A 23,697-nucleotide genomic window follows, 5' to 3' on the forward strand; every position below is an offset into this window, starting at 1 on the left:
GTATAAAACATTGCTCCTCTTTGACTGCCTACATTCCACCTCGACCCTAGTGGCTCATCAGCTTGGACTTTTCTTCCACACCAAATCCCACCACTTCATGCCACCTCTGCCACTGCTACACTATCCCACCATCTCCCATCTGGAGACTTTAGTCCCTCCTGCACTTCCACTCTTGACCCCCTGGTCTATTCTCCCCTTTAAAAGGGTCCCATTGAAAATTTTGGCAAACTATGCATCTAACAAAGATCTAATATCCAGCATCTATAAGAAACTTAAACAAATTTACAAGAAAAAAACAAAAAATTAAAAAGTGGGCAAACAGACACTTTTCAAAAGAAGACATACATGCAGCCAACAAGTATATGAAAAAAAGCTCAGCATTACTGATCATTAGAGAAATGCAAATCAAAACCACAATGAGATACCATCTCACACCAGTCAGAATGCCTGTAATTAAAAAGTCAAAACACAATAGTTGCTGGCAAGATCGTGGAGAAAAAGGAATGCTTATACACAGTTGGTGGGAGTGAAAATTAGCACAACCATTGTGAAGACAGTGTGGCTATTCCTCAAAGACCTAAAAACAGAACTACCATTCGACCCAGCAATACATTACTGGGTATATACCCAAAGGAATATAAATCATTCCATTATAAAGACACATGAATGCATATGCTCATTGCAGCACTATTCGCAATACCAAAGACATGAAATCAACCTAAATCCCCATCAGAAGTAGACTGGATAAAGAAAATGTGGTACATATACGCCATGGAATATTATTCAGCCATAAAAAAGAACAAGATCATGTCCTTTGCAGAAACATGGATGGAGGCCATTATCCTTAGTGAACTAACACAGGAACAGAAAACCAGGTACCACATAGCCTTATAAGTGGGAGCTAAATGATGAGAACACATGGACACATAGAGAAAAACAACACACACTGGGGCCTATCAGAGGATGGGAGGAGGCAAAGGATCAGGAAAAATAACTAATGGGTACTAGGCTTGATACCTGGGTGATGAAATAATCTGTACAACAAACCCCCATGACACAAGTTTACCTATATAACAAACCTGCATATGTACCCTGGACTTAAAAGTTAAATAAATATATAACAAAAGGGTCCCATCAGAAGGACATTTCTAAAACACAGATCTGATCACATTACTCTCTGATCTGAAGTCCTTCCAAAGACCTTTATGGGATGGGCCTGGACACCTCTCCAACCTTACCTCCTGCCATCCTCCTCCTGTTATTCCGCTCCAGCCATGCTCGCCTCCTTGCAGCTTCTGGACCACACCAGGCGCTCTCTACCTCAGGAATTTTGTCCTACTGTTGTCTTTATATCGATACCTGCATGGTGCAGGCATCTGCTGAAATTCCTACTCAGCAGAGATTTTTCTGACCATCTTATCTGAAATAATAGCCCGTCACCGCCACAACCACCACCCATTGCTCTCTATCCCTTTGCCTTGATTTTGCTTTTTTCAGAGCATTTTTCATGTTATATTATTCACTTGAGTTTTTATTTAATGACTATCTTGTCACATTAGAATACCAGCTCCATGAGGTCAGGGGCTTTATCCTGGTATTCACTGCTGTATCACTGTCACCTAAAGTGGTACTAACACAAAGCCGGGCACGGTGGCTCATGCCTGTAATCCTAACACTTTGGGAGGCTGAGGCGGTGAATCGCTTGAGTTCAGGAATTTGAGACCAGCCTGGACAACATGGTGAAACCCTGTCTCTACCAAAAAAAAACAAAAACAAAAAAAACCCACAAAAATTAGCCAGGCATGGTGTCATGTGCCTGTAGTCCCAGCTACTTGTGGGGCTGAGGCAGGAAGATTGCTTGAGCTTGGGAGGCAAGGTTGCAGTGAGGAAAGCTTGAGCCACTACACTGTATCCTGGGTGACAGAGTGAGACCCTGTTTCAAAAAAATAATAATAATAAATAAATAAATACGAAAAATAATAATAATAATAAAGTGGCACCAGCACAGAGCAGGCCCTCAATAAATACCGTGGGATATTAAAAAAATAGCTTCAGATGTGGAGGAATTATAACCCTGGTGCATTGTTAGTGGGAATATATAAAAGTGTAATCATTTTTCCAATGGTTATGCATAGAACCACCATTTGACCCAAGAATTCCACTACTAGATATATACCCAAAGGAATGGAATCCAGGGACTTGAACAGATATTTGTACACTAATATTCATAGCATCACTGTTCACAAGAGCCAAAAGATGGAAAAACACAACTTTCAATTAACAGATGAAGGGATAAACAAAATGCAGTATATACCTACAATGGTACATTATTCTATCACAAAAAGGAATGCAATTTTGATATATGGTGTAACATGGTTGGACACTGAAAATATTATGCTTGGTGAAATAAGTCAGATACAAAAAGAAAACATTATATGATTCCACTAATATGAGATACCTAGAAAAAGCAAGTTCATAGACAGAGGATGTAGAATAGAAATTACCAGGGGCTGGAAATCAGGGGAATGGAGGGATATTGCTAATCAGGTATGGAGATTTTGTTGGGGATAATAAAAAATTTGGGCATAGATAGTGGTGATGGTTAGACAACATTGTGAATACATATAATGCTACTGAATCAGAATACTACGCAGCCATAAAAAAAGGATGAGTTTATGTCCTTTGCAGGGACATAGATGAAACTGGAAACCATCATTCTCAGCAAAGTAACACAAGAAGAGAAAATCAAACACCGCATGTTCTCACTCATAAGTGGGAGTTGAACAGTGAGAACAGATGGACACAGGGAGGGGAACATCACACACCGGGGCCTGTCGGGGAATGGGGGACGGGGGGAGGGATAGCATTAGGAGAAATACCTAATGTAAAAAACGAGTTGATGAGTGCAGCAAACCAACACAGCACATGTATACCTATGTAACAAACCTGCACATTGTGCACATGTACCCCAGAACTTAAAGTATAATAAAAAAGAAAAATCTCTAGACAGGCAGGCTAGTGTGGGAGGAAAATTTTAAAAATGCTACTGAATCTACACATACAAATGTTTAAAATAGTAAATATTGTTTCATGTATATTTTACCACAATAAAAATATGCATAGCCAAGACCAGAAAAAAAGATAGCTTGAAAGAATAACATTTCTTCCCAAGTTACACTGACTTTTAGGAAAATAGCAACATGCGAGGTCTGTGATAGTTCAGGTGCACCAATTGCAAGCTAACAATAGGAAGACGAAAGGGAAATTAAGCAGAGAGACTGAGAATATTGTAGATTGAAACAGCTTTGCAAACATGGTGCATTGGGGACAATATCTAGGCAAGTATGATACCATACCTTTCTCTCCTGCAGTGGAGGTTTACCAGCCCAGACAGCTAAATAATCCTTCAATCCTTGACTTTCAGAGGAAACCGCAGGGGTCCATCCTGATTCGATTATTCATCCAAAACAGACTTCAGGGCTTTGGGACAGCTCAGTTCCACAGGGTCATCCAGCAGCCTGGGTTCCTTCTGGTTTTTTGTTGTTCTTGTTTTGCCTTCTGTGGAAGGTTCTCCAAACCAGAATTGTTGATGTTGTCTCACCAGTACCACTTCTGCAGGAAGGGGAAATTGAAGAAATTAAGAACAAGCAATGTCTTTTTAAGGAGGTGATACAGGTGTTTCACATATCACTTTTGATCACAGTTGAGTTTAGTCACTTAATGAGGTTTAGATGCAAGGAAGACTGGAAAATCAGACTGTAGCTGGGTGGCCATGTAATCTGCTAAAATTCTGGGTCGGGAAATTATTCTACAAGGGGAGAATGGATACTGGGGGATAGTCAGTAGTCTCTACTCAACTGATTAGTCAGGCACTACTGGGGCAACCTACTTTCAGACAGTATTCAAGGCCCTATACGGATACCAAGAGAATATCCAGGTTTGAGTAGTTCTCAGTCTTTCATGTGTCATAAGACAAGTACACACTATAACACAAGGTAGACTATAAAATTCATAGTAAGACACAAAGTGCTACCAAAGGAGTTCAAAGTAGAGACACTGACCATCAGAAACTGAGCTGTCCAAATGCTTTCCAAACTGATGGTCAATCTCTCTACTTTGAAGTCCTTTGGTAGCACTGAGGTTGCTTTGAAAAACAGGGAGTGAAAGGAGAGCATTTTAGGTGGAACAAAGGGCTAGAGGGGGGAATGTGGAGGGCATGTCTAAAAAAAGCAAACCTCATAGTCTGGTTCAGTTCTAGCACCCACTAGGGATCAGGGAATTCTCGGAAAAGAGTCTGAGGACTTTTCATTTCTATTTACCTGGCATGAAAACTGACAGAGAGTTTTCGAATAGGGCAGTAATATGGTCAGAGTTGTCTTTATAAAGACCATCAGTGAATATGGAAGGGGTGGGAGTAGGTCGAGACTGAATATGGGGAGACAAGATGGAAGGTCAGAGTTAGTGTCTAAAGAGAGTTTTCTGATAAGACAGTTTTATAGGAAACAAAGAAATAAAATACCTTTGCCCTGGTCAAATATTATGCTGAATTACATGTTAATAACACATATTTATTAAGTGCCAACACCATGCTTAGGCTAGCAGCTCTCAAAGCTTTCTGACCATGTATAGGAAGAAACAAATTTCCTCCCCCAATCCATTTTCACAAATATATTTGGAAACAAAGGTTTTTATAAAACAATACTTCAGCCAATTCACTCTGCTGTTTGTCTACTCTATTTTTTTTCTTAATTTTAGACCAGCCACTAAATTATTTATCACTTGAAAAAACACTTCTTTAGGTACCACGAGATAGGTAGGAGGAATACAATACAGTAGCTATCCAAGTCTTTTAAAAGATTATATCTGTCAAGAGAAGGAAAAACAGGCACAAACACAAATGACTACAAGACAAGGTAGGGAAATCGTGGAGTTTTGGATCTGGAAGGGACCCAAGAAGACATTTTATCTTAACATTTCTTGTAATCAGTGGGAAAGCAAAGCTCAGCAATATTAACTAATTCAACAGCACAAAGCAAGTTAGTGCTGCAGACCCAAGATAAGCAGAGCGTCTTGGAGAGGTCCTGGGACCTTCTTATGTTGCTAATTTTTTTAAGCATAATTTTTTAAAGTGTGTTGTATTTTAATTTTATTTCATTTGCATTGAGTAAATAATGCTTTAAATACACATACCACAAATACTACTCAGAAGTTCTATTCATTTGATAAGCGTAGCATTTCTTTAAATATTCATTTATAGTATATTATCAGTGGTGTGAAGTGGCAATGGGACACACATTTAAAGTTATATAAGAAATGGCTTATTTCAGTCCAGTCAGTGGATCTCTGTGACTGAATTCTCTCTCCTTTAAAGATAGTATCAAAGGTATACATTTGAGGCTGTTAGGTCCTTCAGAAATAAGCACTAGTCAATTGGACCAACAAAATCCTTATCCCCAAATCCCCATCTCCATCATAGTACCCAGCAGGGGGCTGGGTACTATGGCACACCCCTGTAGTTCCAGCTACTCAGGAGGGTGACGCAGGAGGATTGCTTGAGCCTAGGAGTTCAAGGCCAGCCTTGGCAATAAACCATCTCTAAAAAAGAAAAAAAGAAAAAGAAAAAAGGGCAAAGGTATATTGAGTTCCAGTTCTACTCACCAGTCTCAGATATGATCAGCTCCTCAAAATACTGTGCTCTTTGGAGTCACATTGTTGTTTTCACATTTTTCATTTTGTCCTTTAGTATATGAGGTTATGGCTTTGATGTGGCTGCCAAAAAAATACTGAATCACATGTTTCAGGTAGCACATCTTGTTGGTCTTTTGCACAATTTTTCACCTTGGCTATCTTCTACTTAGAAAAATATTATAAAGTAAACTTCTAATATTTTACCAGTTAATAATGTCAGAATTTTCCATTAAATAACCCATGTTAATGTCCTTCATACTAATCTCTCTTTGTTTTCAATTTTTTTAAGCATTGCTCTATTAAATCATGTTAAATTAAGGTACTCTATCCTTTTCTGGTAGAGTTTAGAAAAAATTGATTGTGATAGTCTACATTCTTATTTGACAAATTTAGTAAGAAAGTTGGGTATTTTGAGGTATAGTTGCAACAGAAATATTCTAATGTTTATCTAATCTATTTTATGCATACAAAGAATAGTTGTAAAACTCGTGACAGTCACATTTTGACATTACAGTTTTTTGCAAATTATCATATGGTGTTAGCATTTGCTTAAAAATTGTTTAAAGGACAGTTTTATATATATGTACATATGGTATAAGCTATTAAATTGTTTATTGTAAAGTAGGTAATTTATTACATTTCTTTTTAGGCACTTTTGCCAACATTTTAATTAGAAATTCATAGATTTTTTTGCAAAATATAACAAAACAAAGTTGTTTACAGTTGCTTTTGATATTTGTGGTTTAAACATAGTTGTATTGCATTTTTTTAACAACTAAATGACTTCCACATGAAGAGGTTTGCTCACTCTCTCTCCTCTCCATTGAAACCCACAGACGTCTTGCGGGAAACGCTCTGACATACATTCCCAAGGGAGCATTCACTGGCCTTTACAGTCTTAAAGTTCTGTAAGTAAACTGAGTGTTGTTGGATATATTTCTGATTTTAGTGTCAAATGGCTGCTAATTAACTTGTAAAAGCTGAGTGTCTCTAATACACTATTTAAATCCATGGGATAATTCATCTAAATTCAAGTTTACTTCATTGGTACCATACAGCCATATCATACTTGGCTAAATTTGTATGTGAAAAAAAATTCATCTCTCCTTTTCTAATTTTAATATCTAAAATTTTTGCCTTTAAATAACTACCTTATCAACTCAGACTTTTAAAAGAGTATTTCCCTTTCCCTTTGTGTTATGAAATTGGGGTGCGTGTCTTCAAAAGCATTTTGATGACAGGATGAATAAATCACTGTGATGCTGACATAATGAGACCACAGCTTCAAACCGGTTTCAAAGGGGAGTGAATAAGCATCAGCTAAAAAAACCAAGTTTGTGTTCCACCTGTGAATAGATAGGGTAAAGCCTAGTGTATAGCAGATACACTGAGCAGTTGTTTATTTGTTAATTCATTGAAAATTGTAAATATGAGGTTTCTCATTATTTAATGTCCAATTTCTCAATTTGTTTATCAGAAAAATCATTATTATTGAATACTTCCTTCTTCTGGTACCCATTGTTTAATTTTCTTTTAGTTTGTTCTGTGTAGAAAAAAGAGGCACTTACGTAGATAAAACAGATAATGCAAGGAAAAGTTTATCTCAGAAAAAAAATCCTGATTTTCTTTCTTTGACATAAAAGTTATTAACTTTGATATATTTCTGCTTATTGAAAATTACATTTCAGTGACCTAAAAGACACATAGGTTAAAAAAACAGTTTAATTCAATTTAATATTTTGTTAAAAGTGAAATTCAACAGCAGAACCGTTATTTGATCGCCTTAGGAGATTGGGTTTGGTTTCCCTTCCTCTCTTTGAATTTTTTTCTTTTCTTTCTTTTTTTTTTTTTTTTGCTACTAAGAAGAAATGCTTTTAAGTTGTCATGTTGCCAAATCCTAATAGTAATTCCTTATGTGGTAAAATTCAGAGTTGTAGCACCAGCTCCGATGCATATAGTTTCACAAACCCCCCCAAAAAATTTGGAACCATTCAAAATGTATCGTGAGAGTCAAGTTTAGATAAGACAACTAAAGTGATTTTTTTTCCCATGTTGAGCTATGTACCACTAAGTATTTGGGATGCTTGTTAAATAAATTTTACTAGAATCAAGTATTTTAATTCACTTAACAAAGTGTATATTGGATATATAAGCCAGTGTGTGTGTATCTCCAGACATCAAATTATACTTTAATTATAAGTGTGTAAAATGAATACATTTAAATTAATATGGATATATATGAATTATATATAAGCTAGTTATTATAATTACATATAATTATAATTTTAAATCCTTGAATTCTTAAATATGAATTATACAAGTCTTATACTAATTTTTCTATCATATTTTTATATTTTATATTAATAGTTATACCATTATATATTTCTAATTGTATTCACTAGTGCATTACTAGAGAATGTTTGTTTCCCACAATGCACTAAAGATCTATGAAATTAGAGATGTCATCTGTCTTGGTCACTGGTATATCCCCAGCTCCTAGAACACTTCCTTACTTAGAGTAGACATTCAATAAATATTTGTTGAATTAATGATTCAGGCTGATGATCTAGAGAGAATAAGGGAGTTCTAGATTTTTCAACTTTTTCTTCATTTTTGTATGATATTGACCCAATGCTGTATGTTTATTAATGGAATATCTATTGTATATTAAACAAAAAAGTTGTGCCTTCATATCTGATATGTACTTTTACCTACAAAGAGGCTTTTTACCCAGAATGCTCCTGCACACACTTTGCTGCTTCTTAAGGTGCATTTTACCTGAAGACTCCAGAGTGGAGTGGATTAATATGATTCAAAAATGAGAAGCATAGATTATTTCTCATGCTAACTATTAAAATGTACCCTTTCCATCAGAAAAAAAAATGGTATTTAGACCCTCTCTTTTATCCACTCCTACTAACCAATGTTTCCTGTCTCCTGTACAGTCAAGGGTTCAGCAAAGCCTAGTGCGTGTGATACTGAAATTAGCATTAAACAAATTATTACTAGAAATATAAAGATCAATAAATATTGTTCATGCCCTTGAAGAGTTTATAATCTAGTGACAGACTGTGGGACCAAGATAGTGGGACGAAGACAGAAAAACAGAGATCACTTCTGATTTTTGTGGAAAGTGTATCTAGATATCTGTGCAGGGTACTGTGAAACTACAGAGGTTGGGGAGTTGATGTCGTCCCATCTGGTGGCTCAGATTTGGCTTCCTAGGAGAGAAGCTTTCCCAGAGATGACCCAGGAGCTGAATCTTGAAGCACAACTAGGAATTAGCCACCCAAATAAGATGGCCGACTGAGGGGACAATACGTACAGCAACACAGAGTCAGAAAGGACCTGGGATGAACAGGTAGCTCCAAGCAGGTTAGTACTTGAGCATTCAGGAGAAGCTACAGAGCATTTGGAGAAGAGCTTGTAAAGACAGAAGGAGTCCCAGTTGCAGGGATCCCATATGTTAAGTCATATGGGTGGACATTATGAGGAGGCATGATGAGGAGTCAAGGAAAAGATGTACATAAGTGAGGGAAGGCCATGTTCAGACTTTGCACTATAGCTGGGTCCCTGTCAGTGTGAGGAGAGTTCAAGAGGAACAAGATCCTGCCAGAAATTGTGCTCACTCTTCTCTTTACTTTGCTGACCTAAAGACTAATATTCAATGAATGGACTCAAATTGTCAAATATTTTTAAAGTATTTTGGTTTTTGTCTTAGGTTGTTTGTGCTATGATAACGGAATACCGCAAACTGGGTAATTTATAAAGAAGAGAAGTTTATTTCTCACAGTTCTGGAGGCTGGGAAGTCCAAGATCAAGGTGCTGACATCTGGTGAGGGCTGCTTTCTGCTTCCAAGATGGCATCTTGAGAGCCAAATCCTCTGGAGGATAGGAATGCTGTGTCTTCCTATGGCAGAAGGTGGAAAGGCAAAAAAGGAATAAACTTCTTCCAACAAGGCTTTTTATGATGGAATTAATCTATTTCATATGATTGTACTCCAAACATTTTTAAGGCAATAATACAAAATATTTATAAAGCAAACTTTTGAGGAAATTCATTGAGATCACCATTTCTTATTTTTCTGCTAATTTAATTAAAACATCTCCCAAAGGCTCTACCCAACACCTCCCAAAGGTCCCCACCTCCCAACACTATTGCATTGGGGATTAAGTTTCAACATGAATTTTTGGAGGGGACAAAAACATTCAAACCATAACAGCATTAGAACAATTTTTCTCAGCAATGTTGGTTCTGCCTGTTACAGAGTGTTTTGGAAATTTGTGGGAGCATCTTTGGTTGTCCAGATGATTGGCGTGTAGCAAGCTGTCCTGCAATGTGCTGCACAGCCCAGCATAAAGAATTCTCCCTTATTCTGGCTTCTTACTGTCCCTCCATACCAACTATAAATCAGTACTTTAATGTGCAATTGTATTGAAACGTTTTATAAGATGTTCTGCATATGCTTAATAATTTGCACAGGAAATATTAAATGGAATAAACAGTTTCTCTCAAGATAATTAAATAAGTAACTTAGTTAATACATCCTGTCTATTCCTGATATTTTAAGATTTCTAGCCACACATTTAGTTTAAAATCGTGTTCGTAGCTGGGCATGGTGGCTCATGCCTGTATAATCCTAGAACTTTGGGAGGCAGAGGTGACTGAATTACTTGAGCTCAGGAGTTCAAGACCAGCCTGGGCAGCATGGCAAAACCCCATCTCTACAAAAAATACAAAAATTAGCCTGGCATGGTGGCGAACGCCTGTGGTCCCAGCTACTCAGGAGGCTGAGGTGGGAGGGAGGATTTCATGAGCCTAGGAGGTTGGGGCTACAGTGAGCCAAGATTGCACCACTATACTGTAGCCTGGGCAACAGAGCAAGACCTGTCTCAAAAAATATATAAATAAAATAAAATAGTGTTAGTGCAGTAGAAGAATTACCTCAAAAGCCACAAAACAAATTAAAAATATATAGCCATGGAAATGTGCAACCTTTTTAAAATAACTATCGTTAAATTACCAGAGTAACAAGAAACACAGGATCTCATTGAATTTCATCAACAAAGTTTGCCTTATAAATATTTTGTATTATTGCCTTTTAAAGTTTTTAGAGCACAATCATATGAAATTTATGTTGTGATAATTATATAATGATTTATTTATCTGAGGATGGCCAGCTTGTTGCTTTTTTAATCTTACTCTTTTACTGCCTAGCAAAGTCTACCACCCAACTTCTGAGAAGGCAGTTTTGTGACTATTTCTTTGTCCAATTCAGCCTCAATTCTCTGTTGCCTATGGAGGGATCTCCAGGGCCTTTTAAAGTACTGGGGAATTAATGCTTGCTTCAGAATGTTATGGAATTTTGAGACAGGATAAATATTCTCTGTGATATTTCCACACTATCTTGCCCTAACACATGGAGAATTATTTTGACACTATTCATCTGTAAGGAACACTCACTTGGGAGAATATTCATGCTCAATTGTGAGTGTCACACTTCCTGATTTTCTTCACCATGACGTTTGTAATTTGATTGGCATGTTATATTTATTTTAATAAAGGTTATTTCCTTCTTTCCCTTATAATATATAACAAGTATGATCTGTTATTACATATCGTATTAGTCCATTTTCACACTGCTGTAAAGAACTACCTGAGACTGGGTAATTTATAAAGAAAAGAGCTTTAATTGGCTCACAGTTCTGCATGGCTGGGGAGGCCTCGGGAAACTTACAATCATGGCAGAAGCAGCAAGGTATGTCCTACATGGCATCAGGAGAGAGAGAGCGAGGGGGGATCTGCCACACACTCTTAAACCATCAGATCTCATGAGAACTCACTCACTATCATGAGAATAGCATGGCAGAAAGCGCCCCCATGATTCAATCACCTCCCACCAGGTCCCTCCCCCGACCTGTGAGGATTACAATTTGACATGAAATTTGGGTGGGGACACAAAGCCAAACCATATCAGTGTCTCAACTAGTTTTTATTCTAGTATCCATCTAGATCTCTACTCTCATGTTCCCATTCTCATACAGAATGGCTTTTGATCACGTTATTTTTCTCACACCCAACCTTATTCTTTAAAAGTAGAGGCAAATGGCTGGGTGTGGTGGCTCACACCTCTAATCCCAGCACTTTGGAAGGCTGAGACGGACAAATCACCTGAGGTCAGGAGTTTAAGACCATCCTGGCCAACATGCTGAAACCTCATCTCTACTAAAAATACAAAAATTAGCTAGGTGTCATGGTGCACCCCTGTAATCCCAGCTACTTGGGAGGCTGAGGCACAAGAATCTCTTGAACCTGGGAGGCAGAGGCTGCAGTGAGCCAAGGTAGTGCTACTGCACTCCAGCCTGTGCAATAGAGTGAGATTCTGTCTCCAAAAAAAAAAAAAAAAAAAAAAAGTAGAAGCAAGCATCTGATTCATTCATAAAAATGTTTCCTGAGGTAGTTGCATATGAGCATCATGTATATAATGACACTTACATCATCTTACTATAAATTACTTTTCTTATATTTCTTCTTTATAATACATTTAGGGCACAACAATAAAGTATATTGATTTTTTCTTTGAAATAATGTGTGTAAATAGGCTATAATTCTATGAATTTTACTTAAGTATAATAGAAGTGGCATTACAAAATATTTGTTATTAAAGGGAACATTGAATCCAATATAGTTGAGAACCACAGTGCTAGAGGTAAAATGCTGAACAAGATAGACCTGTCCCCTACTCTCATGAAAACTCTCTTAACTGTTTTATAAAGTCCAAAAGTGGTTGAAAAAAAGAAATAACTAATGGTATTGTGATATGGTGAGAAAGATAATGTGAGAGTAATATTTGTCTGGGGCCCTGACCTGAGTAAGGATGGTAAAGAGGGCATATGGACAAAGAAGAGAAAAATAATCTTGATCCAGTCTATTAAGATGGAGAATGAAGACAGCAGCAGCCATCCTTGGCTAGGTCTGTTTTACATTTACTGTGAATGCTAAAACATCACTAATATTTAAAGTTATTTTTCCTGTAAATATTGGCCCTAATAAAAAAAATAAGTAATTGGTTCTGTATGGCAAAATACCCAGTCCGTGGAATTCTGAACCAGGCTGTCCTCAACAAAGGTTCATTTTCTAGTGTAAGCCATGTAAGCCATTCCATCAAAGAATGGCTCATCCTTCTGCCACTCAACACCAAAACCAAAGCCACATGGAGGTGATGGGTAAAACTAACCATAGAAAAGTCACAATTAGGCAGAATTCCCCTGTTCTCATGTAGACCCAGAATAGAGCCTTGATGGTTACTTGATATCTACACAGAGGACAAATAGGCCAAGGGAATACCTAAGAATTGAGCCATCAGTTGTAACCAAGTTCCCACTCAGCAGGTTATTTAATCTCCCTCTCCTTCACTGTACCTGTTCTTACTTAGTCCTGTTGGAAAAAAAAAAAAAAAAAAAGTGGGGGAGGGACCAAAAAATTGTGTAGAGTAGCATGGGGATGCTGTATGAAATAGTGATTATTTTAAAGCTCCTGGGGCAAAGAAATTAAGAAAATATAGAAGTCATCTTTTGTCTCTAGAGAAAGTATTCCATTTGCTTTTCCTAATCATATGTGAATGATAAAAATGAAGTTTTAAGTGCCTACACCTATATTCAGTATCTTTATATTGCATGTACTCAGTAAGGAGTATTTTCAAAAGAAATCAGCAGCCACGTGTAAATGTTTGTTTCAATTGCACCCCCTAGCACTATAAACCTTGTAATTGTTTTCCCTCCCATTGGAATATCTTAAACAAAAACAGAATGTTCTAATTAACCCACTGGAGACTTATAATGATATAATAAAGATAACTTGCTCTTGTTTTGTCATTTGAAAGTAATTAAACAAAAGTTCCTTATTTAGGGAGTGATCAGGGCTTAAATTGTTTTTTTGTTTTTTAAGTTATATTCTTGGTGTTTTACTGGTAGACGTACTTGAAAATTTAAATCATTAGGAGGTAACGTGGGGGTAGCTTTAAAAGTTATCATCGGTCAGGCGCGGTGGCTCATGCCTGTAATCCCAGCACTTTGGAAGGCCAAGGTGGGTAGATCATTTGAGGTCAGGAGTTCAAGACAAGCCTGGCCAACATGGTGAAACCCCGTTGCTGCTAAAAATATAAAAATTAGCCGGCGGTAGTGGCGCATGCCTCTAATCCCAGCTACTCAGGAGACTGAGGCAGGAGAATCGCTTGAACCCGGGAGGCGGAGGTTGCAGTGAGCCGAGATCGCACCACTGCACTCCCGTGTGGGCAACAGAGTGAGACCCTGTCCCCCCTCCAAAAAAAAGTTATCATCACTAAAGTTCATTTAAGTTCCATTATCTGAAGAAAGATATATAAAGCAGCAGAGAAAGTTCGCAACTATTCAATGACGAAAAGCTATCTGAAACTCTCATCTTCCACCTCAATTTTTCAGATATTTTAGGGAAATCATATTTTAAGAGTTACACTGTTTGGTTAGTAAGGCAAAGGACAATGCAATACATACCTTGTACCAGTAATATATTATTTATTAATAAAAAGTTTAGACATCAATTAATTCTATTATCTTTATCTTATTTAAATGTAACACAAAAGTAAAGTAATACTTAGAAAACATTTTTGTGAACTTAAAATTGGATGATGGATTGAAACTGCTTGGGAAAATGTAAAATAACAAAAATGTAAAATAACAATAAAATAACACAGAAATCCAAAGTTTTAATATTCAGATAAATTATGCAAAACATAGAATTCAAGTTTCAATTCTCCTAATTCCTTAACTGGTAAGTGAAGTGTGGGGATCTTCCTAAAACTCACCTTTATTCCTAAGGAACCAATACATTTGAGACTCTTGATTTATGAAATTTTAATTGAATCTAAGTTTAACATAATGAAATTAGTTGAGTAGAACTATTGTAATACAAATGACGTAATTACGTTCCTTAGAAAACAATCTCAGGCATGGTGTTAAAGGCATAATTTTTATGATCTCCAAATATTTTTCAAGTCTTGTTTGTATATGAGCACGTATTTATATACATAAAAGTACTATAAATACTTTCATATTTTAATCCTCCAACACCTTTTCAACCAGATGATATTATTCCCATTATACAGATAAAAGACCAAGGGTCAGGAGGTTAAATGAGTTTCCTCTCCAAGACTAAAAGCTTAGGTCTTGTCTCCAAACCCAGTGCAGCTCTTCCTCAAGTTCAAATGAAGATTTTTTTTTTTTTTTTTTGAGACAGGGTCTCATTTTGTCCAGAGTAGGTAGGACTATAAGTACATGCAACCACTCTCACTTCCCCAAGTGAAAATATCCTATTAGAAATGTTTAGATAGCTAGGTGTAGTAACTCACACCTGTAGACCAGGCTACTCTAAAGGCTGAGGCGGGAGGATCCCTTGAGCTCAGGAGTTCGAGTCCAGTCCTGGGCAACAAAGCAAGATTCTCCTACCCTTCGTTTCTAAATAAATAAATACATAGGCTGGGCATGGCGGCTCACACCTGGGATTACAGAATCCCAGAACTTTGGGAGGTTGAGGTGGGAGGATCACTTGAGGTCAGGAGTTTGAGACCAGCCTGGCCAACATGGTGAAACCCCTTGTCTACTAAAAATACAAAAATTAGCCGGGCACGGTGATGCATGCCTGTAGTCCCAGCTACTCGGGAGGCTGAGGCAAAAGAATTGCTTGAACCCAGGAGGCAGAGGTTGCAGTGGGCTGAGATTGCGCAACTGCACTCCAGCCTGGCGACAGAGTGAGACTCCATCTCAAAATAAATAAATAAATAATTAAATAACTAAATACATAAATATTTAGCACAGCATGGGGTAGTTCTCAGTGTGTGGTGCCCTGCTCAGCAGTATTGGCGTCACCTGAGAGCTTGTTACGAGTGTGAATTTCCTGGCCCTTCCTCAGACCTACTAAACCAGAAACTTTGGGATGGGGCCCAGCATTCTGTTTTAACAAACCTTCCAATGGCTTCTGATGAACCCTAAAGTTTGACAACCAATGGCATAGAGTTTTCTTTTTCTCTGGCTCATTAAATTGTCAAACCCAGTACAAAAATTATTAGTTTCGAGAAAGGGCCTATTAATGTACATTAAAAGGGCCAATTTTTACTGAATGCTTATCATGTAGCAAGCATTGTTCTATGAACCTTCACTCATTGAATCATCACAATGAGCCCTGCAAGGTAGGTGTTATTACTGATCGCTGAGGCATAGAGAGATTTGGTGATTTTCCAATCTCTAGTGGCAGAGAAGAGGTGGTCAGATTTGAGAATCCATATTCTTAACCATACCGTTCACATGCAATCTGAGAATTTACACAGTCAGCACATATGCCTCAAGAGAATGCTGCCTGGTGCACTGGAAAACACACCAAGCTTTGGAGTTAGATACACCTGGGTGGAATTCCAGCTAGTCAAGTAGTGAACAGAAAGAAACTTCCTTTGCAGAGATGAAAGAACCAGGCAGATTGTTTCTGAAACACAAATACAAGTTTGCAACTTAATAAGTAGAAATATTTCTTTAAAACTTCTGCTTTCCTAAAATAGTCTTCTGCCTCAGGCTTACATGGACTACAAAACACTGGGAGAAAAAAAAATGTGCTGCAGAATTCTTGTGTTATAAACATTTATGAATAAGGTAGCAAAATATAATGAATCTCATGGGAATTTGTTTCCATGCTATTTCCTCATTAGCAATGATATATTTTTATTTCATAGCTTCCAGGCGTTTCCATTCTGTAGTCCCCATATTATGAAAAACTGTTCAAGATTTTCAAGTGCAAGTGCAAAAACACAAATACTTCACAAAAAGAATTTAGCTTATATCAAAATAAAGCCATGCAGAGAAGGGAGACAATTTTAGCCTCCTACCATTATCCTTATTTCCATTTGGTGTAACTTATACAAGTAGCAGATCCTTTAAAAACATATATAAGAGCATGTCATTTTCCTACATATGCCCTTCAACAGTGGTTTCTCATCACACATAAAATAAAGCCTTATGGTGGCTGGCAAAGCCCTCCATGAGATGGTCTCAGGCTCTCTCTCCCAACCTCGAGTCCTCACTCATTCCTCAGAAACAGCTGGTCCTTTGCTGCTCCTTTAACAAGTCAAGCAAGCTCCCTCCAGCCTCCAGCCCTTGTACTTACTCTTCTCTTTTCCTTGGTAACTTTTCCCAAATATTCACAAGGATTTTCTCCCTGTCTTCCTTCTGGTCTCCAGTTAAATATCACCTTTCAGAGAGACCTTCCCTGACCACCTTTAAAATAAAAATCTCACCCCCTGATACCATCTATCCAAAATTCATAGTTTTGTTTTTTATTCATAGTACTTATCACTTGTCTCATGTTAATATATTCATTTGTTCATCTTTAATTATCTTCACTCTTCACAGGAATTTCAGCTCCCCAAAAGACAAGACTTTGTCTGACGCTCTGTTGTTTTTCTGACACCTGGAACAGTGCCTGGCCTTGTTTAGGCCTGTTATTGTTCATTTTTTTTAACATTTTTCTTTATTTATTTTAACATACAGTATGCTGCAGAATAATCAGCTAAGACAGGTACCCACAGAAGCTCTGCAGAATTTGCGAAGCCTTCAATCCCTGTAAGTATAGTAGACATTGCAAAATATATTTCAGATCAATTTGGGAAGAAGCATTGAAATGTTCAGTTGACCATTTTAGTATGTTCCTTGGTTGGGAGTCATACCTAAATGTATTGTGAATGAGAGCCCATTAGAGTAACAACTCTTCATAGCCTCATTGAGCAATATGTATGGGAGGAACCAGTGTTGGAGTTTGGGGTTTTAGGGTGGACATTTAATTGCAACAACTCCAGTCCAAAGCACTACTTCCAAGATCCTGTCCTACATTCCCTTGTAATATTCTTGCTTCTGAATTCGAATAAGAAATAGTGCTTTCCTTTTACCTAAAAAAAAAATAGATGCTGTAATCTAGACATTTTGACATCTTTGATTTATTCTGTTTTAGGATTATTTGAGTTGCCTTGTAATCAAGTTTTTTCGAGTCAAATAAAGGCTTACTATTTTAGTACTGCCTATATAATACATTAGGGATCCTCAAGTCAGGAGCCTAAGATCTACTGGTATATCCTGAAGCTTCCCCATCACAGAACACAGATGTGCAGACATGGCCATAAACAATCCCACAGATACAAACATACCTTAGATTCACACACCACACACAGACACATGGACTCACAGAGGTGTTGGTGTTCCCTACTCTGAATCCACAACTTTTCCATCAGGAGTTTCCTACCCCCCTACACACACTGATCTAAAACTTCTGAATAAATAAAATTACTCACAAAAGAACATTCTCCCAGCTAAATGTTTTGGAACTTGTATTGTAAGCAGTTGATTGTAGTGATTACTTGGCAAGTCTATACCACTACTATTTAGTCAGTAAATCTTCCTCCCATTAGAATGTATAAGTGTTTACAATATATTGCATGATGTCCAATATATCACACGTGTGATATATGCTGTAATTTTACTTACACTGGAGATGCACATCTGCCAAACAAAATACTGGGTTGTAGTTCGTGATGAGGAAGATAAATGCATTAAAAGGGCAAATAAATATTGATAAATATTGTGGACTCCAGCTGAAAATTGTTGTAAAGAATCCTTCGGTTAATAATTACATATAGTTTGCTTAATGCGTTTTACCGAGGTAACATAGAAGGAGGACTGTGAGATTTGAAGATGATACTTTCGTCCTTTGATCTTTTTTGCTTTTTAATGAAAGAAAATCTGTGCTTGAGATCATTTCAAGCCTTTTACTCCAGTCAAACAAAGTGACTTCCTAGGTTTTCACCAGCCTATAGATAAACAAGCCCACAAGGGCCCCTTTGTGGTATGAGATAGGTCTGTTGTATTTTCTGGAGCTCCTTAATGTCATGACAGTATCACTTCTCCTTTGTTGCACAAGCCTTTACCTGAAGGAAAGAAGAAACAGCTGGAGAAGCAAAACAGCCTCAAGTTGGGGTATCTGTGTGGCAAAATTGAAATGGTGATAATGGCGGTAGCCAATAGGAACTTTAAACAGCTGCAAGGCAGGCAGTAGATAGAAGGATAAGAGTTTGTAACCAAAAGCCACTATCAGCTGAAAGAAGATCACAAACAGAACACAAACAGAAGTGAACTCTTTGAGAAAGAGAAAACCATGAATCTTTTGTTCACTGGAACTGGTGGTGCCTGCCTGATAAAGGTGTTCAGATTTAGTTTCTTACAGTCTAGATATTCACTGTTCACCAGGTGTCTCTACATTTGGTTTCTGGTTTTGCAAAATGAATAACATTTTGAAACTTTATAAATATGTGTTCCCTGTGAAAAGGTCAAGGGTTAACTTTCTGGTTTGACACTGACCACATCCAAACTAAAGGATCTAGATAGATACTCGGCCCCCAGTTCACACTGGATTGTATCAGCTGGGTTATGCAATGTTTGTCAGGGGCCCCTTTGTCCAGAGCACAGACAGACCAGTGTGAGTGTTGAATGTTGACAATGTGTGCCAGTGTCCCACTTTTTCTCACTGATATTTTTTGTGCAGCTTTGATGCAAGACTTAAGAGTTGTCAAAAAAAAAAAAAAAAGCATGATATGTTGGGAGGTTAAAGTGGGAGGATCACTTGGAGGCCAGGAGTTTGAGACCAGCTTGGGCAACATAGTGAGACACCCCCACCGCCATCTCTACAAAATAAAAATTAAAAAACTTAGCTAGGTGTGGTGACATGTGCCCGCAGTCCCAGCTAGTCGGGAGGCTGAAGCAGGAGGATCACTTGGGCCCAGGAGTTTGAGGTTACAGGTTACAGTGAGCTATATCATGCCACTGCACTCCAGCCTGAGCTAAAGAGCACCACTCCAGAGTAAGAAAAGAAAAGAAAAGAAAAAAGAAAAGAGCATGATAAACATAGGCTGAACCACCAACCCTGCAGATACCATATTGTACCAACAAAAGGAGTGCCCTACCCATACATACACCAGGCCAGTTTGGAGGTTTAGGGTATATTGTGCCCCTTTAAAGTTCTATTGTCCTGGTTTTAAAGTATTTAATTGTACTTCTCCTTCTTCCTTTAAGCACGTCTAAAAATAAAAACATTAGTTTGAGTTTACTGATCATTACAAACATGCATTCCTTATCCATTCTCCATTCATTTTCCAGGCCATAGGTTAGCCTCTGTGCTTCCGTATCAATAAAGTAATGATGAGAGTAGGACTCTGCCTCATCCACACTGCCAATGCCTAGAAAGTCTCCACTCCATTGCCATCTCTTCTTGGACTGGAGTCAACCCTTAGATCTTCACTTAGCCTTTTTTTCTACGTGGTTTCCCTTTTTTTTTCTTTTCACTCTCTTGAATTCACTTTATTTTTCTCCACGTTATTATTTTTCTTGGATTATACATTCACTCTTTAAGAAGCACTCTACCCTTGATAGGGGCTGTGAGCTCATTGTCTTTATACATGCCTGGCCTTGTATAAAGAGTAATGGCAAAAACCACATTTACTTTTGCACCAACTGAATAACTTCTACAGCAGGCCTTCTCAACACTGGCTACAAATAAGATTCTTCTGGAAAGACCCAAAGCCTAGACTGCAGCCTAGAACAATTAAAATCAGAATCTCTGGCCAGGTATGGTGGCTCATGCCTGTAATCTCAGCGTTTTGGGAGGCTGAAGTGGGAGGATCACTTGAACCCAGGAGTTTGAGACCAGCTTGGACAACATAGTGAGACCCCTGTCTCTCTATAAAAAATTAAAAAGTTAGCTGGGCATGGTGGCCTGCTCCTGTAATCCCAGCTACACATGAGGCTGAGGTGGGAGGATCACTTGAACTCAAGAAGAATTCGAGGGTACAGTGAGCCCTGATCATGCCACTGCACTCTCTGAGGATAGGACTCATGCATGCACTAGTGTTTTCTAACTGGCTTAATTGCACAGTTAAGTATTTCCTAAGTGAAAATTAGGAAAACTATTGACCTGACCTGGAGCATTCCCTCAGATGATCTGCAAAGTATTCTCCAGAACTCTTTTCAAATCTGAAATTACAAGCTTGAGTAATGTAGTGAGATGCTGTCTCTAAAAATAATTAAGTAAATAAATAAAATTGGCTGGGAGTCATGTGCATGACTGTAGTCCCACCTATGCTGGAGGCTGAGGTGGGAGGATCATTTGAGCCCAGGAGTTTGAGGCTGCAGTGAGCTATGATCCTGCCACTGCACTCCAGCCCGGGCAATAGAGCAAGACCCTGTCTCTGAAAAAAAGGAAAAGAAATACCTGAAATAATAACAAAATCCATACTTTGCACTCTTCTATGAGCTAATAATATACTTAAAATATAAAAGTCAGGCATTGTCTTATTTGTGTTTAATTGAAAACAGCTTGCATGCCTATGCATTCCACTGATAACCCGGGGAGATAAAGTTAAGAGGCCACATGCTCTATCACCCTGCTATTCAGATTTTTTCTGTGGGCCAGCAGCATCAGCACTGCCTAAGAAATGCAGAACACTTGGTCTCAGCTCTGTCTTACTTAAAAAAATCTTCATTTTAACAAAATCCTAGGTGATTCGTAGGCAAAATGCATTTGAGAAATTAAAATTGTTAGTGTTCTATAACACTAACAAAGTGGTCTACAAATCAAAAATGGTTGAAAACGACTGACGTAGATCATTTGCATTCTTTGCTCCACCCATCTACACTTGGCTTCCTTGAATAAAGTTTAGGAAATTTGATACACTGAAATTGGTAACATTGCTGTGAGGAAGAAACAAATTGTGCTCATGTTTCAAGGAATGTTAATTTTCCACTTATTCCACATATACAAAAGATGTTTTGTTCATAATGGAAACACATAGGTACACTTGTGGTTTTTTTGTTTTGTTTTGTTTTTTGAGTTGGAGTCTCCTTCTGTTGCCCAGGCTGGAGTACAGTGGTGCGATCTCAGCTCACTGCAACCTCCACCTCCCAGGTTCAAGCGATTCTTCTGCCTCAGCCTCCTAAGTAGCTGGAATTACAGGCACCTGCCACCACGGCTGGCTAATTTTTTGTATTTTTGTAGAGACAGGGTTTCACTATGTTGGTCAGGCTGGTCTCGAATGCCTGAGCTCAAGTAATCTGCCTGCCTTGGCCTCCCGAAGTGCTGGGATTACAGGAGTGAGCCACAGTACCCAGGCCACTTGTGTTCTTTTAACTCTTCTGATGCTAACAAATTGCTGGGCTAAGGAATAAGAGTGCAGGCCCACCAGCCAGAGCCCAGAAGCCCAGAGCCTGCCCCTGTACAGTATGTACATTTGGCTTCTGACATGGCAATGACTTCCCAGACACCAATTAGATTTTTTGTAATGTAATCAAATATAACCTAATTTCCTTTCTGTTTTTTGGAAGGGAATAGGAAATGTAATCAGAATTCACAGTAAGCTGTATTTTACCAAAAAACTTTTGGGAGTATAGACACTTGAGGACTAGAATCAGATTACAGTGATTTGATGGAAACTCAAAACTTAACCCTCCCATACCCTCACACTTTTATATTAATAGTTAAGAAATCAATCTATTTTTAAAATTGCTTCATTTGTGATTGTCATTAATGAATTTTAAGCAACTCACTGTCACTAGTGAAGTTCAAGATGACCAAAGAGAGTTGCATATTCATGTTTGTCCAGATAACCAGAGTACTATTTAATGCCTGTTGGTTTTTATTCCAAGTGTGCACAAGTGAAGCTAACTGTGGAATTTGCATAATCGCAAAGGTAATAGGTTGGCAAATAGAAAATGAAAGAAGAATTAAACATATCTTTATTATTGTCTCTATTCTCCAATTAACTAATATTCATCTTCAGAATATGACTATATTTTAAAACCCAAGAATAATGTATAATTCCTGCCTGGCACACCAGCTGCCCATACATCTTATTATGATATCATCTTCAGGGCTATAGAACCCACCCCTGGACTCTATAAAATGTCAATAACTTCATCAGACTCTGCATGGTAATCTTTTCCTTACAGTAGTCAAAAAAGAGAGACAAAATAAGTGAGAGGAATGGGTGAGGAGGAAGACATGGGGCTCACTGTGCTGAGCAGGAGGTAAGACAAGCCTAGAACCAGGAGCAGTTTTCTCCCATTAATATCCAGGAGGCTACTGGGCTTCAGATATGGGATATAGAATGGGAAGGAAGTAACAGAAGACAAGGAAGTGTAAGCAGACCAAAAGAAAGAAGATGAGGTAGCCAAAAGAATAAGATTAAAGGATCAAAGGGGTTAAAAAAACAGTGGTTTTAGTATTGGTGACATTCCTTCCACTAAAATAGTCTCCAGAAACAGAAATCACAAGCCTATACAATAAAAATGAACCGTGACTTTAGTTTGTTTTGCTTTCTTCACAAAAGTGCCAGGGTATTAGGTACGTATTGGGATGGAGGTGAACTTAGAAGTTCTAGAGGCCAAAGCATTTGTCTATTGCACAGTGAAGTGTTCACTTCACGGAACCATATGCAGATCAGCACCCAGTGAATTCTTATAAGGAGGAAAAGTTTTGCCCGGACTCTTCTCCAATTTAAACATTGGGGAGAATTATTTTAACAGGAAAAGCTCCTTCTACATAATGTTTACAAGAAGAGAGAGCTAAAATTGGAGCATTGTCCACAGAATCATATAAGGAGGGAAAAGTGAATACTTTATGCAATAGCCATGCATGAAAGATTCTTATATCAGGTTACCTGCCAGTCCTGTGATAAATTGCATGCATGGCAGTCATATCAGAGAAATAAAGAGAATATGGGTGTTATGGAATGAGAAGTAAAATAAATTTTTTTAAAGCTTGTGGTGTAAAATGAAGGTTAACTTTGGAAAGTAGATTGAACTCTTGGCTACAGAGATGACAACCATATAAGTGAGGCACAGTCTTTCTGCCTTTTCAGGATAAACACGGTCTGTGATCAGTTGTGAAAA

At 37.9% G+C, this 23,697-nt stretch overlaps 1 protein-coding gene across 4 annotated transcripts in view; it reads left to right on the forward strand.

The window, feature by feature from the left end:
* LGR5 (leucine rich repeat containing G protein-coupled receptor 5) overlaps window positions 1-23,697 on the forward strand; it is a 148,095-nt gene that overhangs the window by 77,814 nt on the left and 46,584 nt on the right. For 3 of the 4 annotated variants that reach the window (XM_003313863.5, XM_003313861.6, XM_009425842.5), the window contains exons 3-4: window positions 6,525-6,596; window positions 17,260-17,331. In XM_003313863.5, the coding sequence (XP_003313911.1) occupies window positions 6,525-6,596; window positions 17,260-17,331 (144 nt within the window). The remainder of the gene's footprint in view (window positions 1-6,524; window positions 6,597-17,259; window positions 17,332-23,697) is intronic. The other variant, XM_009425841.5, reaches the window with a different exon arrangement.

Source organism: Pan troglodytes, chromosome 10 (genome assembly GCF_028858775.2).
Source record: "Pan troglodytes isolate AG18354 chromosome 10, NHGRI_mPanTro3-v2.0_pri, whole genome shotgun sequence".
NCBI classification, from domain to species: Eukaryota; Metazoa; Chordata; class Mammalia; order Primates; family Hominidae; genus Pan; species Pan troglodytes.